This window comes from Paramormyrops kingsleyae, chromosome 1 (genome assembly GCF_048594095.1).
Source record: "Paramormyrops kingsleyae isolate MSU_618 chromosome 1, PKINGS_0.4, whole genome shotgun sequence".
Taxonomy (NCBI): Eukaryota; Metazoa; Chordata; class Actinopteri; order Osteoglossiformes; family Mormyridae; genus Paramormyrops; species Paramormyrops kingsleyae.
In genome coordinates, this window is record NC_132797.1 from 67,508,502 (window position 1) to 67,521,238 (window position 12,737).

Below are 12,737 nucleotides of genomic sequence, written 5' to 3' on the forward strand. Positions count from 1 at the left end.
ATAGTTTGGGGGTTTCAGTCCTGCCTCTGCTTATTGTGTGTTCTTCCTGTGCCGTGTGGGTTTTCTCTGGATACTCCGGTTTCCTCCTGTAGTCCAAAAACATCGAATTAGGTTGCTTGGTGTCTCAACACTGTGTTATTCTATGTACCCAGCAATAGACTGGCATCTTGACCAGGGTGTATCCCAACCTTGTGTCCTGTGGTGTCTTGGATCTGCTCCAAGCCTACTGAGACCCTGACCAGGATTAGTGGGCGAAAGACGGATGGATGGATTTTTAAACACTCGGAGAAGGGTTTTTCCTTTGGACCTTTGATCACGATGCATGACCTGCATCACCATGGTAACATATCCATCTACATAAATGTAAGATGTCACCTTGTATGAAAGTGTCAACTAAGCAATTAAAAATGTCTTATTTATGGAAAGCAAAAAAAAAAAGAGTCTTATTTATGGAAAATGAAATCATTACATTATTATCTTGTGTTAGAAATGTGTGCAATTAATTACATTACATTACTACAAGTAGATGTGTGCAGTAATTGTAGTACAAGTAAGTCAGTTTGGGAGAATGGGATGTGGAAACCAGTGAGAATTTACCACCTGCTGACAGATGCTTAATGGTTTAACCCTGAAGGGCAAGTGTGTTTGTGGTTGACAGACAGTGAATATTTTTGGCAGTGTTGGCTTAATTTCTTTGATGTTTATGTTGTAATTGTTTCATGTATTTTACTTCAGTGGATTGCAATGAAGTACATGCAACCTTTAATTAGTAATGCATTATGTCAGTGATACTATGGATTATCATTAATCATTGTTAGCATTCCCTTTGCAACTAACCCTGTCCATGATTTACAGTCTAAAGGTACTTATTTTAATTGTGGATGTATTGTACATCAATCTACATATCTTCCGGAATAACATCAATGTTATGTCTGCAAATTACTGTGGATGCCAGAGCACTTAGTGCTGCTTATGATTATTTTGTTTAAAGGATCCTTTCACTAAAGTGCCACTGATTGTAACTGTGTCGTGTGAGCCAGCTGCACACGCAGTGTGATACTGTCAAGGTATAAATTTAACAAGTGACTTAACTTCTAAAATGTAATTTATGCAGGGCAATAGTACCTTAATAAATAGATGTGTAAATGTCTCATACTCTCTTTACCCATGTGAGGTATTGTGAATCAGTGGTCAGCTCTGTAACCCTTGTACGTCTGTGGTCGGGTTCGATTTCCCTCCCTGTCCTCTATGTGGAGTTTGAATCTTCTCCGTATGCCGTGAAGGTTTCCTCTACAGTCCAAAGTTGTCGATTTAAGTGAAGTCACATCTCCAAATTGCCTGTGATGTGTAATTATGTGTCCATGTATGTGCCCTAAGATGGACTGACACCACATCCAGAGAGTTCTGTGCCCTCTGGGCCAGACTCCTGCCTCCCTGTATCCTCGTACTAGATAAATGCTTGCAAGATGGATGGATATTTTAAGTTTAGATTCTTTTAGAAGCATTAAATTCTCATGAAAGCTCTTGATTACATTCTTCCAGCAATATATTAAGTCGTTACTAGCATAATCTGTGAAGGGATTTTTTGTAACATTGCATTAAATTACATGAACGATATTCACACCAGGCCAAAGAGTTTGGCATTTGAATCCCCATATCCATGTGCTTTTCCTGGGGGGCTCCCGTTTTCCTGCCGCAAGCTGAAGGCATGTAGTTTAAATGAGTTGTTATCTCTAAATTAGCCATAATGGTACTTGATGGGCAGAAATACTTAGTAATAACTCAGTTAATACTGAAGTACAAAGCATGAACAAAGCATGAACAAATTTAGTCTACTTCAGATAAGAATTTAGTCTACTTGAGAATAATGAATATGAAATTTCTTGTGTTATTCATCACATGTTCTTTCAGTAGTTCCCAAAGGTTTATAGAGTTAATATATATAGTAACAAATACAGTAACTGCTTGGGATAAAACATGCATCACAATTAATTAATGATGAATTAACATGAGATCAGTATGTATCTAAGACTTAGTTTGTGGTTAATTAACACATAAGTAATAGCATAATGCTACATTATTTGTGCCACGAGGTGAAGTGTTACCTCCATAATATGTGTAAGATCTACGATGGACTGCAGTCACATTAATGGCTTCCTCCATCTCCTGGATTGGCTCCTGTCTCACCATGACCCAGCATTAGATAAGCAGTTGTGGAAAATGGATGGAGATAGGGAGATGTTTGTCTGCAGATTGCAAATGAGGCTTTTAGATTCAACCAAAGCATAGTGTTTTCACATTAATCTTTTTTTTTTTTTTGTGTCGCTGGATGGTTCTGTCAGACGTGCTTTTGTACAGGCTAAAACGTCAGCCGCACCTGTAGTTAGCGTGTAAATCAAGCCCATGCATTCTGTGGGCAATCAGAAACACACGCCGCCAAAAAATTGAGCGGCACCGTGGTCGCAGAACGAAATTCTGAAGATGTCATTTTAGTACTTAGTGAGTCAGTGCAATTTTTATAGCTGCTGTGTTTCCAAGCTTCTCCACTGAAAAAAGGGTGCAAATGTCAGATATCATAAGAGATCTTTAAGACATTATGTTCAGGAGAATGTGAAAGAAGGGTTTGCCTATTGATCTGACAACTTTTTGGTGAGTTTCTTGTTTGATATTTTTTTTTGTGTGTGTGTGCGAGTAAGCAGCACGGGAAGAAATCAGATCTCTGCAAAATCTTTCACCTAAAAATAACCTGTTCATTTAAGTCTTTGGTGTAACTGTCAGGGCAAACTCTGTTCCTGAGTCAGAGACCTTCTCCACTCAATTATCCAGTCAATTACCCAGCAGTCCTGTTCAGCAGAGCAAGGCTGGGGAAGCGGAGGGGGGGGTGCTGTGCACTCCTGAATACTCACTTTGGTTTTTGCCTGTAATATTCGCTAAGCCCAGCAAATCTCTGCACACATGCTCGTTCGTCTGTTCCAATGGGACTCTGCCGACGCTACTCTGCCTAGCAGCCACCCCCATCAAGGTTACTTTGGAGATCGACAGACTCTGGACCTGGACGTGCATTGTGAAATGGAGGTAAGGGTGAGATTCCCTTCACGACACCCCTTGGTCTGAAGGCACATTTAGCAGTAAGCTATCAGAGGCCTTAATCTCACCAAGATGTCGGCACCTTAGCATCTCGCGTTACATATTAGAGTTCTCATTCAGTTCTGAAAAGCATCATAAGGACCATGTCAGGCATTTTGCCATGAGGGAAAGAATGCAGTTTCTGCTGCAGAAATCAACGCCTCTCTGCCTTGTCCATCTGGATGTCAGCTGAGGGGAAATAGACTCTCTCCATGGCATCCCGTAATTGTGGTGCTTGAAGTAAAGCTTCAGGGTTGAAAAGAAATGTGTTCATATAATCCCCGCCAAACAGGAATAATAGTTTTGCATGGGGGATGGGCTGCAGCCTCTCCTGCCTGAATCACGAAGGGAGGGCGCTGCTTTTTTTAACTCGCTAAAAATGTTGACGAGTCTGTGAGATAAACAACCGCCAACGGTTGGAAAAGGGCATATTTTCCAGGTGAACGGCTAGATGCATCAGACGCTCATGAAGGGGAAACGTTAAAAAAAAACATACTAAAACTAAAAAAAGGGTACATGGAGGATTGCCGGTAACTATGTTAGCCATCAGAGGTACATTTGGCGAGTTTTAAATAACCGAGTCGAGGAGATCAGATTTTAGCCGCCGCGCTGTTGCAGCCTGGCTGAAGGCTTCCGCTCGCCTGGGTGGCTCTGTGGGCTGTCAGGCCTGCAAACGTAACACGTCTTATGCTTATCTTGGGAGAGGGATAAAGAGCCCAGCTGTGTGGAATGGAGAGCAGGCAAGGAGCGAGAGAGAGAGGAAGAGAGGGAGTGAGAGAGAGAGACCTAAAAAGCTGCATGTCACAGGCATCGACGGCCACGTAATCACAATATGCCCAGACCCCCGGCAGCAGACGGCCCAGGAGTTTAGGTAAAGGCCCCCCCACTTCAAGGCGATGCCTATCCAAGGACATGAGATGCAAGAGATAATGTCTCCATATGTCACTCATTTCTAACTAAACTGTCAAGCAGAGGCAAGGAGAAATATTGGAGCTCTATACAGTGATTATGGCTTCAGTTATAAAAAAAAAAACCCTACCATCCCATAATTTCCCTCCCAGAACTAATTCCGGCCTTTATCTTCTCATTATTAAGGTCAGCTGATCTTCACTGTAAAAGGCAAGTGTCGCTCCCCAAATTGCGGTGACAACTGTCAGTATTTAAATAAGAATTTTTGAAGTATACATGAATTAATAACATTATGTGAGTGCTCAAAGATGTAATTTACCTTAAAGTGAGATAATTTTTGAAGTGTTTAGTTCTTTTATGTGATAATTAGTAATTGATGATGCATCCTAAATTCTTTATGAAAGTCCCCCCATATCTGGTTTCCTAGCAACAGTGAACTGCAACAGAACCAAATTATGTTCTCAAAAAGAAATTATACACCTCATTTTATATTTAACAATAAGGGCTTACAAGCTGAGAATATTACAATGTCTTATTAGCACACCCTGAAAAGTTTTCATTATGAATGATTAAAAACCATTTTTAATCACATCATATTTGTTCAGCGGGTGATTTCAAATATAATTTTCCATAATAAGCAAAAGAACAGCGTTTGAAATTTGGTGTGATTATAATTTGAATGTTCCTATAAAAACAAATATACCCATATGTAAACAAATGAATTTGTATACTGAAACCAAATGTTACAGGCAACTTCTAGTTATCTCTAAGAATAAGTTGTGTTTTAAGTTGTGTTAAAATAAGATACAACTCTTATTTTTCCAGCACATTAGAGAGAAACAGGATGTGATATTTTGCACACATTTGCAAAGATGCTTATAAAGGCTCATAACCAGGCCAGTGATTAAAATATACTGGTATTTACTAGATACATGCACTGTCAGCGTATAATTCTGTATTTGGAAAATAGACCATCATGTTTGTAAACACATACTAAATCTCTTAACCATATGAACTACCTTATATTAAGTTGTCAAGACTAAACTTTGTCATGCCTACTTTGAATACAAAATTGATATAACTTTTGCTCTCATTTATTTTGCTTGTGTATTTTTGCTGATCCCTTCATTATGCATGTGGAATGTGGCTTGTGTCCACTCTCGATACGCCCCCCCTCCCCCCCCAAATCCCTTTAACCCCCTCTCCCATTGTCACGGTCCATTATCATCTCCACAATACAATAAGTTGGTAATCTAAATGAAGGTCATGGTTATAGCATATATTTGGATCATGTGCATATAATGTCCGAATCAGTTCCCTCGTTGGCCTTTCCCAGGATGCCCTGTTTGGACAGCATGTGCATTTCTGAGGACAGATAATATATGTAAGCTTTGTGAAACTTCATTGGCCTGTATGGGGCCATATGGCCTTAGGGTTAGGGTTAGTTTTAAGGTTATGTCTGACACCTGCTGATGGTCCCTGGCTTCAGTCTGCTGCCCTGTCCTTTTGCCCGCAACACTGATGGAGTGAATCACACACGAGGAAATACCTCATGGAAATAAAATCTCAGCATTGACTACTAAAATGCAGGAAATCTCGCTCAGCCTCTCTGCAAACCCCTTTGACTCCTGTAATCGTCTAAAAACTCTTACAGGATTTTCTTGACGATACAGTCAGGTAACATAATCCTTGTAAAGCAGAAAAACATAACGTCATAGCGACCAGCTAACTGTACACCTTATGGGAAGTCAGCTGGGCTAGGATGTAACTCCGTACAGACTAAAGAAGTTTCACGGCGCCTGCATATATTATCTGTCCACAAATTTTAAAGTACACACTTTCTTCAACATTGTTCTGAAGCATATTGACCGTTTGTGACATTGAATCCAAATCCTGCTGATGGATTTCTCATTGCTTATCACCAGGTTCTGTGCAGCTCTGTTACTGTATCTATCGTCCAAAAATCCTCTTTGAGCACTGGAAGCACCTTGACGAGCCGCAGCAAAACAACCTTAGTCTTAGTCTTAGATCTAGAGTTTTTACAGCAAACCGTGGAACAAGATAATTGACATGCTCTGATATGGCATTTGCGGGAATATCTGTTTGGGTTCAGCATGTCTACCTTTTGGACACAGTCTTCATAATTCATAAGTTTCAGAATAATGCTTTCCCTGCAAAATGCAGAGCCATAAGAGGAAGTAGTGAGTGGTCAGAGCATTTACCCTAATCAAGTCTGGGATCACTGAAGATGTCAGTCACCCAGCTTTCTGATACATGTGGTTCCTGCTCCTCACAAATACTCAGGTCTTTCCCGGTCTATTATGAAATGAAACTTTATTTGCCATTTGTATAAATAGAGGTACACTGGGAAGTGTTTTTTCACATATCTCACCTTGCTCTTCATTTTTTTAAGACATACACACAGGTTGAGGTGAGAAGGCAACCTGGGATCTGACATCCATCCAAAACCCCTGTAGCACTTTTCAAGAGGTGAAGGGTTGTTCTCAACAGCCCACTGACCGTATGCTTACTCTGCCATGCACAGGATTCAAACCAGAGGCTTTCTGATCAGAGACACAGAAGCCTACCCTGCTGATCCACTGGCGAATGCAGAACATTTCCCCATAATTCGTTCTCACCGGCTGGATCGGACCATGCACTTTCAAACCAGTTGTGGCAGTAAGTATGGAGAGTTTATAGAACCAATAAAAATTCTGCTCCTCCTCCATAAACATGATCGAATCTCTGGCTGCAGATGTACCTTCGCTTTCAAATGGCCTTTGGGACATTGGTACAACCTCCACTCATATACATTCTAATTTCCTTCATTCCTTCACTCCTAAAATGCACTGCAAACCCAGCAGTTTAAATGCTCCCCCTCCGACACACACACACATTTCTGAAATCCTCTAACGTCACTGCCTACCACCCAGCAACCATGAACCCTGGTAGAATTATAGCTCTCCTGCCACGTGCCACTCGCCATCTGCTCGCTGCCAACGCTGCCAACGCTGGCCCATCAATCTATACCATGCACACATTCTGCACTGATGAGGACACTCACATCGCCCCCTATCTGAGGGCCACAATGGGCTCCTAATTAAAACGTTCAGCTGCACCCCTCCCCCACCCCCGCCACTCGGGCTCCAGCTGCACCCACGACGTCACTCCCGGTTCGGGATTCTGGCTGCTCTGCAGGTGAATGGCATCTGCCTCGGCTGCCAGGCTGCAGTCCCACCCAGCCTCCCCCTGGAACGGCCTCATCTCACCCCCCACATCATCTTCACTGACGCCCCACGGCCAACACAAGCGTGGGAACACGCGGAGACTCCAAGATCGACATGGTATCACGCAGAGATCTCTTTGTACATCAAGCTCCCCACACAGAGAGGGCTGCTTCCTTCTAAAACTGCTTCTTCCAGTAGCTGTACTCATTCACCTGGTGTTTGCTTCCCCCAGGTAACCAGCCTGTCACTATACATATACACTATACATATACACTATACATACTGTATACACTATACATATACACTATACATTGACGAATCCTTTCCAGCAGGTTTCCCCTTCCTGATGCCTGATGGGAAATATGACCTCTCTTCTACCCCTTGACTGTAGCATTGTTGGAAAATGCAAAGTTCCATTCAAAGCTACATGTACATTGTCAATGTTTTTTTGCCACAAAGGTCCTGTTTGCCTCAGGCGATCAGATCATAAGTGGACACCCAAGGCACATGGTCATCTGCACCTGTGTTTATCGTGTGTCTCCTAGGCGACCAGCTGGCTCCTTATGTTCAGATATCATTACCGCCTATGTCACTTCCACTGGAAGGTCAAATGGCCCTGCTGGCGACGCATCAGGATGCAGTAGCGTTTACACTACAAAAGATCAATGTGTCCCAAACACATTGAGTGCTCGGATCACATTACATCTTGATGGTAGGTTATGCTTGTAGTAAATCCTGCCCACTTGCCATCCGATTGCCCAGGATGCATTTTAAAACCAAGTGTAAATAGGGCCATAGGGTCAGTAATGAGATGCTGTAACCTACTGAGGAACCACCATTGATGTTTTTCCACGCGTTCACCCCTCAGTTTACCAGTTTATGATTGAGGTGAGCCTGGATCCTATCTAAGGAAGCACAGGGCAGGAGGCAGGAGGGTGCGCATCCCCGGATGGGATGGATTCGTATTTTTATCCAGGTGAATGTGTTTCTCATACAGCACCCCAACACAATTTAAAGCTAAAGCAAGATTATCTTATTTAATCAATAAAAACAGGATAAGATGCTTTGCACTACCTTACTTTTTCATGACTATTAAATCGGTGTCTAAGTTATACTAAGACACATGCATTTTTAGCCTTATTAATAAGAACTATGTATCTCAAATGAAAATGATCATATTATCCAGCATGCAGTTTAATTACAACAAAGGATTAAATCAATTAGGCCATTAATTACTTCTTCCATAATCATGCACACTATGTCGTACTGACATTTAAACATTGGCCAGGTTACCATGACAACATGCTAAAGCTATTTTAGGGTAGACATCAAACCCTGGGAGTTAAAACAGACTCTTGTTAATTCAGCCTTCGGTGTAAGTCTGGGGATGTTAGCAAATTTGATCATAGGCTTTGATGAACATGATTTTTATGCTGTTTTTGAGAGTTATGCCACATAAATTTGAATATATGTTGTACTACATTAATGGAACAGATATTGCTGAATACATCTGGCAACATTCAACCCTTTTTTGTGTTTTTATGCTTTTTTGTGTTTTTTTAGGGAATTATAATGAGGTTTGTTTGTATATGCAGAGTCTGAAAGGTACATTTATGAATATATTAACCTATGAATTGAAATAACCAGGCTTTAAACAAGGCTAAAAGCAACTGTGAACACTATATATAAATATTAATATGTATTTAAGCGCAGGGAAAATATGCAGAATTATTGCCTTAGTTTTAACATTTTAGTAGTGATTAGTTTCAGCAGCACATTAAAATTTCACAAAATATCGAGAAAGGACAATTTCTTAAAAATGGGAAATGCACTTTTGACAGTAAGTTGCATGACACTGACTTGCAAGTCAAGAGTTTTTTGCACCCAGAATTTAACATCTACATATTTTATGGGTGGGTGGGGGGGGGGAAGACAGAACAGTGAGGTTATGAAAGGAAAAGAATATCCTAGAGAACAATCACACGAATGAGGGTAATGTGAACAGCAGCACGCCTGCTCAGACTAATTGGAATAAGTACTTATTAAGATTCATTTAAGATTAAGTACTGTCTTCCCCCTTCTAAAACAAGAAAAAAAGGTGTTAAAATATATATTTTCCCCATAATTTTTTTGGGCAGCAGAATTCAATATATATCTCCCAGTTTCCATTTTGCAGGTCAAGAATTATAGATTTCATAACCCACTGTGGCCAGAAAAATGAAAGAATGCTTACAATTAATATGAATATATTGTCAGTGCCATTCTACAGCAGTTATAGAAATTTAATCATCAGTGTGAGATGTGACGTAAGAATTCTGAGTCGGCGCTGAGTCAATGTTTTTAAAAAGCTTCCCCACCAGAGGGGTTTATCCTGGTATTGAAAGGTAGCACCTTTGCTTTGACTCGCTCCCCTGACACAACATGGGAGACTGACTTTGCAGTTTTCGGAACTGCTTTGAGTGCAGGGCCAATATCACCACTGGGATGGAATGAGGGCCCAGTATCAGACTGGGGGCTGCAGTTTCTGAGTCACCTGCTGCTTTGGACAAGCAGACGCCAGAATTCACCTGGAAAAACAAACCCACGTGCTAATAAAGCAGCAACAGTAACAGAATAGAAATTAGTGATCTATAGTTCGAATAGATCTGCAATCGGTATGGAAATTAGGTACAAAAACAGTGTATAAATAAGTGAGACTCAGATCACCTCAGAAAAGGGAAGTGATATATTTATTAGTCGGAACAGGATGTCTTTGATGGTTTAGTGTTATTATTTTATGGCTAGTGTTTTTAGTCTATAACAACCTGCTATTTCTCATATTTATACATCTGACTATTTTACTGACTTTCTCAGGAATATTTTTTCATGAAATATCATATCCATGAAGACAACTACTCCTGGAAACCAACTTGAGAATTTTATAATAAACGTTTTTAACACGGGTCTTATGTCTGTTGCCCTATCTGGGTTTTCATTATCATTAAAATCTGAAAAGCTACACATTCAAACATGCACCCTACTGAAGGGTTTAAATAAATGTCTGCAACAATTCACTGTTTCAATTCAAGCTGCATTTCAGATGGCTACACATTTAGAAGAAGAAAATATTTCTGTATTCTTCATGACGCCTCACATTGTCATTGAAATGAATGCATTTCTTTAGTTCATGTCTTATGCAAGATGCCTGCAAATATTTTTAATGCATGTGGACAGTACAGATTTTTATATCAGATATAAACGAAATCAGCTCTAAATGAACCCTTCCCCAATAGCTACACAAAGTTATGTCTAGTTCTATACTACTATTAGGTGCAATTGTATGTGCCATTATTGTGTCGGGGAGCTAATTAGCAACTCGTTTAAATGAGAATGATATGTTCCCCTATTGCCCATATCAGAGAGCATGCAATTTGCATTCATCAGACAGTTCTACCCTTAGTCATACTGTACATATACCAGTACATGCGAGACATACATTAAACTAGAAAATGAATCAATACAGGGACATAATCAGTAATCAGCACACGTCCAGTGCAGGTCAGATAGTGTCAGATATAAGAGGAAAAAGCATTAGTCTATAATGAGAAAACTGTTTATATTATAGAACAATAAAAAAGCGAGTCATATAATGTCTACAGAATGAAGACGTCGTATTAAAGTGACAGTCACTGAATGTAAAAGAACATAAAGACTGGGTTTATAGGCTTAAACTCCAGGGCATATGCTTATTGAACACAGTACATTTTTTTGCACATTTATTTAACAGTAACAGTGGTCATCAATTGGCAGACTGAAATACAACTGAATCCAAAGCATGCGACTGATCCCCAGCCCCTGCAAATGTAATCACCCCCCACCGCCAAAGTCCCCAACTTTTTCTGCATGCAGAGGACTCTGCACTGCTGATGGAATTTAGGAAAAATAGCAGGGAGGCCTTGATATACACCACATATGCACTAGAAGTTCTGGTACATTCCATTCACCGTGGCGAAAGGTGCTGCGTGGAGGTGACAGCGATTGACGTCGGCCCCCGGATCTAACAGTGCTGGTAGGTCCTTTACTGGATGCTGTGGGGAGACAGGGCACTATATAATGATATCAGAGAATGTGAGCTGAAGGGCCTGGGCTGCCGATGGCGATCTCTGATTGGGCCCCGGCACTCCGCATGCTCTCCCCCCTCCAGCTATGAACAGCTCGCATAACAACATGTTTGTAAATCCACCACCGGAAATGATCCATTGGATCAGATGCATAGTGCTGATAGAGTAGCCTGCATTTTTAACTATATACAGACTGTATAACTGTATACAGAATGTATATCGCATGCAGAGAGGGTCAATGAGTTGGGTTACTTTGCAGCTAAGCATTTTAATGGCTTCCTTGAGTGATCTGAGCATTTTTTAATGTGGTGTGATTGTTGGTGCCAGACATGGGGCTTCCAGCATCTCACAAACATCTTGTCTCCTGGGATTCTTATGGGTGACAAGTGTCTAGAGTTAACAGGGTAAAAAAACAGTCAGGGGCAGTTCTGTCACTGAAAACACATCGTTAATGAGAGAGGTCAGACTTGTTAAAGCTGACAGAAAGACCACAAATACAAAAATAACAGCACAGTACAACAGTAGCATGTAGAAAGGTTTCTTTGAAGCACAACTCGTCAACCCTTGATAATGGTTTGGGAGAAAAAGTAGTCATACCTCATCCGAAATAGGTGGACCTAATAAAATAGCTCTTGAGTGTAGATTTTTAAGTAGATTTGAGGGCTTTCAGGGTAACATGCATAGTTTATGAGATGTGTGAATTATGGTGACATGAATGTGTTTGAAACAAAGAACATTGCTTTATAGTAATTTTAAAAATAGAAACTGAGAAAAAAATATATCTAATAATATCTGTAAGGAGAATAACAGACTTTAGCCAGGCAATTAAAGCTGGCTGGAGATGTTTCAGTCACATTGTCTGCCAGGAAAAATTATTCAGTGTGACTTTGCATAAAATGTGAGCCATCTGCTTCCTCTTATTCCCGATCTCCAAGCTCGCACTCGTATTTAATTTTACTCACTACTGGCCATATTTACGCTGACAGGGAAAAAGAAAAAAAGACGACCACAGTGCACAGTGTCCCCCTTGTGTCAGCAGAGTGCTTTTGAACGTGCATGGTGCATCTCGAGCTGTCTCGTTAGCTATCTGCTAACGCTATGAGCCTGTCGCTGACTTTTGCCAACTCTCTTCAGAACATTGCTGCCCTGCGCATTACTGAACAATACTCATGTAATACTGAACAATACTCATGTAATACTGAACAACACCAATAAAAATCCGAGGCAAGGAGACTGATGCGGCTGTGTTTTTATGGAAACACGCTTTTTGTCACAATCCACGGCCATACAAACATTTGCTCATTTGCAAATGTGCTTATGTTTCGATATCATGCCTCTGAAGTCTGTGAATAGCTAAACATGCAATTCAAAGCAC

At 40.7% G+C, this 12,737-nt stretch overlaps 1 protein-coding gene across 7 annotated transcripts in view; it reads left to right on the forward strand.

The window, feature by feature from the left end:
• kcnj3a (potassium inwardly rectifying channel subfamily J member 3a) overlaps positions 1-12,737 on the forward strand; it is a 46,824-nt gene that overhangs the window by 31,217 nt on the left and 2,870 nt on the right. Inside the window, exons 3-4 of one of the 7 annotated variants that reach the window (XR_011993831.1) lie at positions 6,581-7,494; positions 7,592-8,971. Coding sequence is in view for 1 of the 7 variants with exons in the window: in XM_023805863.2 (XP_023661631.1) it covers positions 6,581-6,603 (23 nt within the window). In the remaining 6 variants the exon portion in view is untranslated. Of the gene's footprint in view, positions 1-6,580; positions 8,972-12,737 lie in introns of those variants that run through there. The other 6 variants (XR_011993830.1, XR_002837504.2, XR_011993832.1 and 3 more) reach the window with 6 other exon arrangements.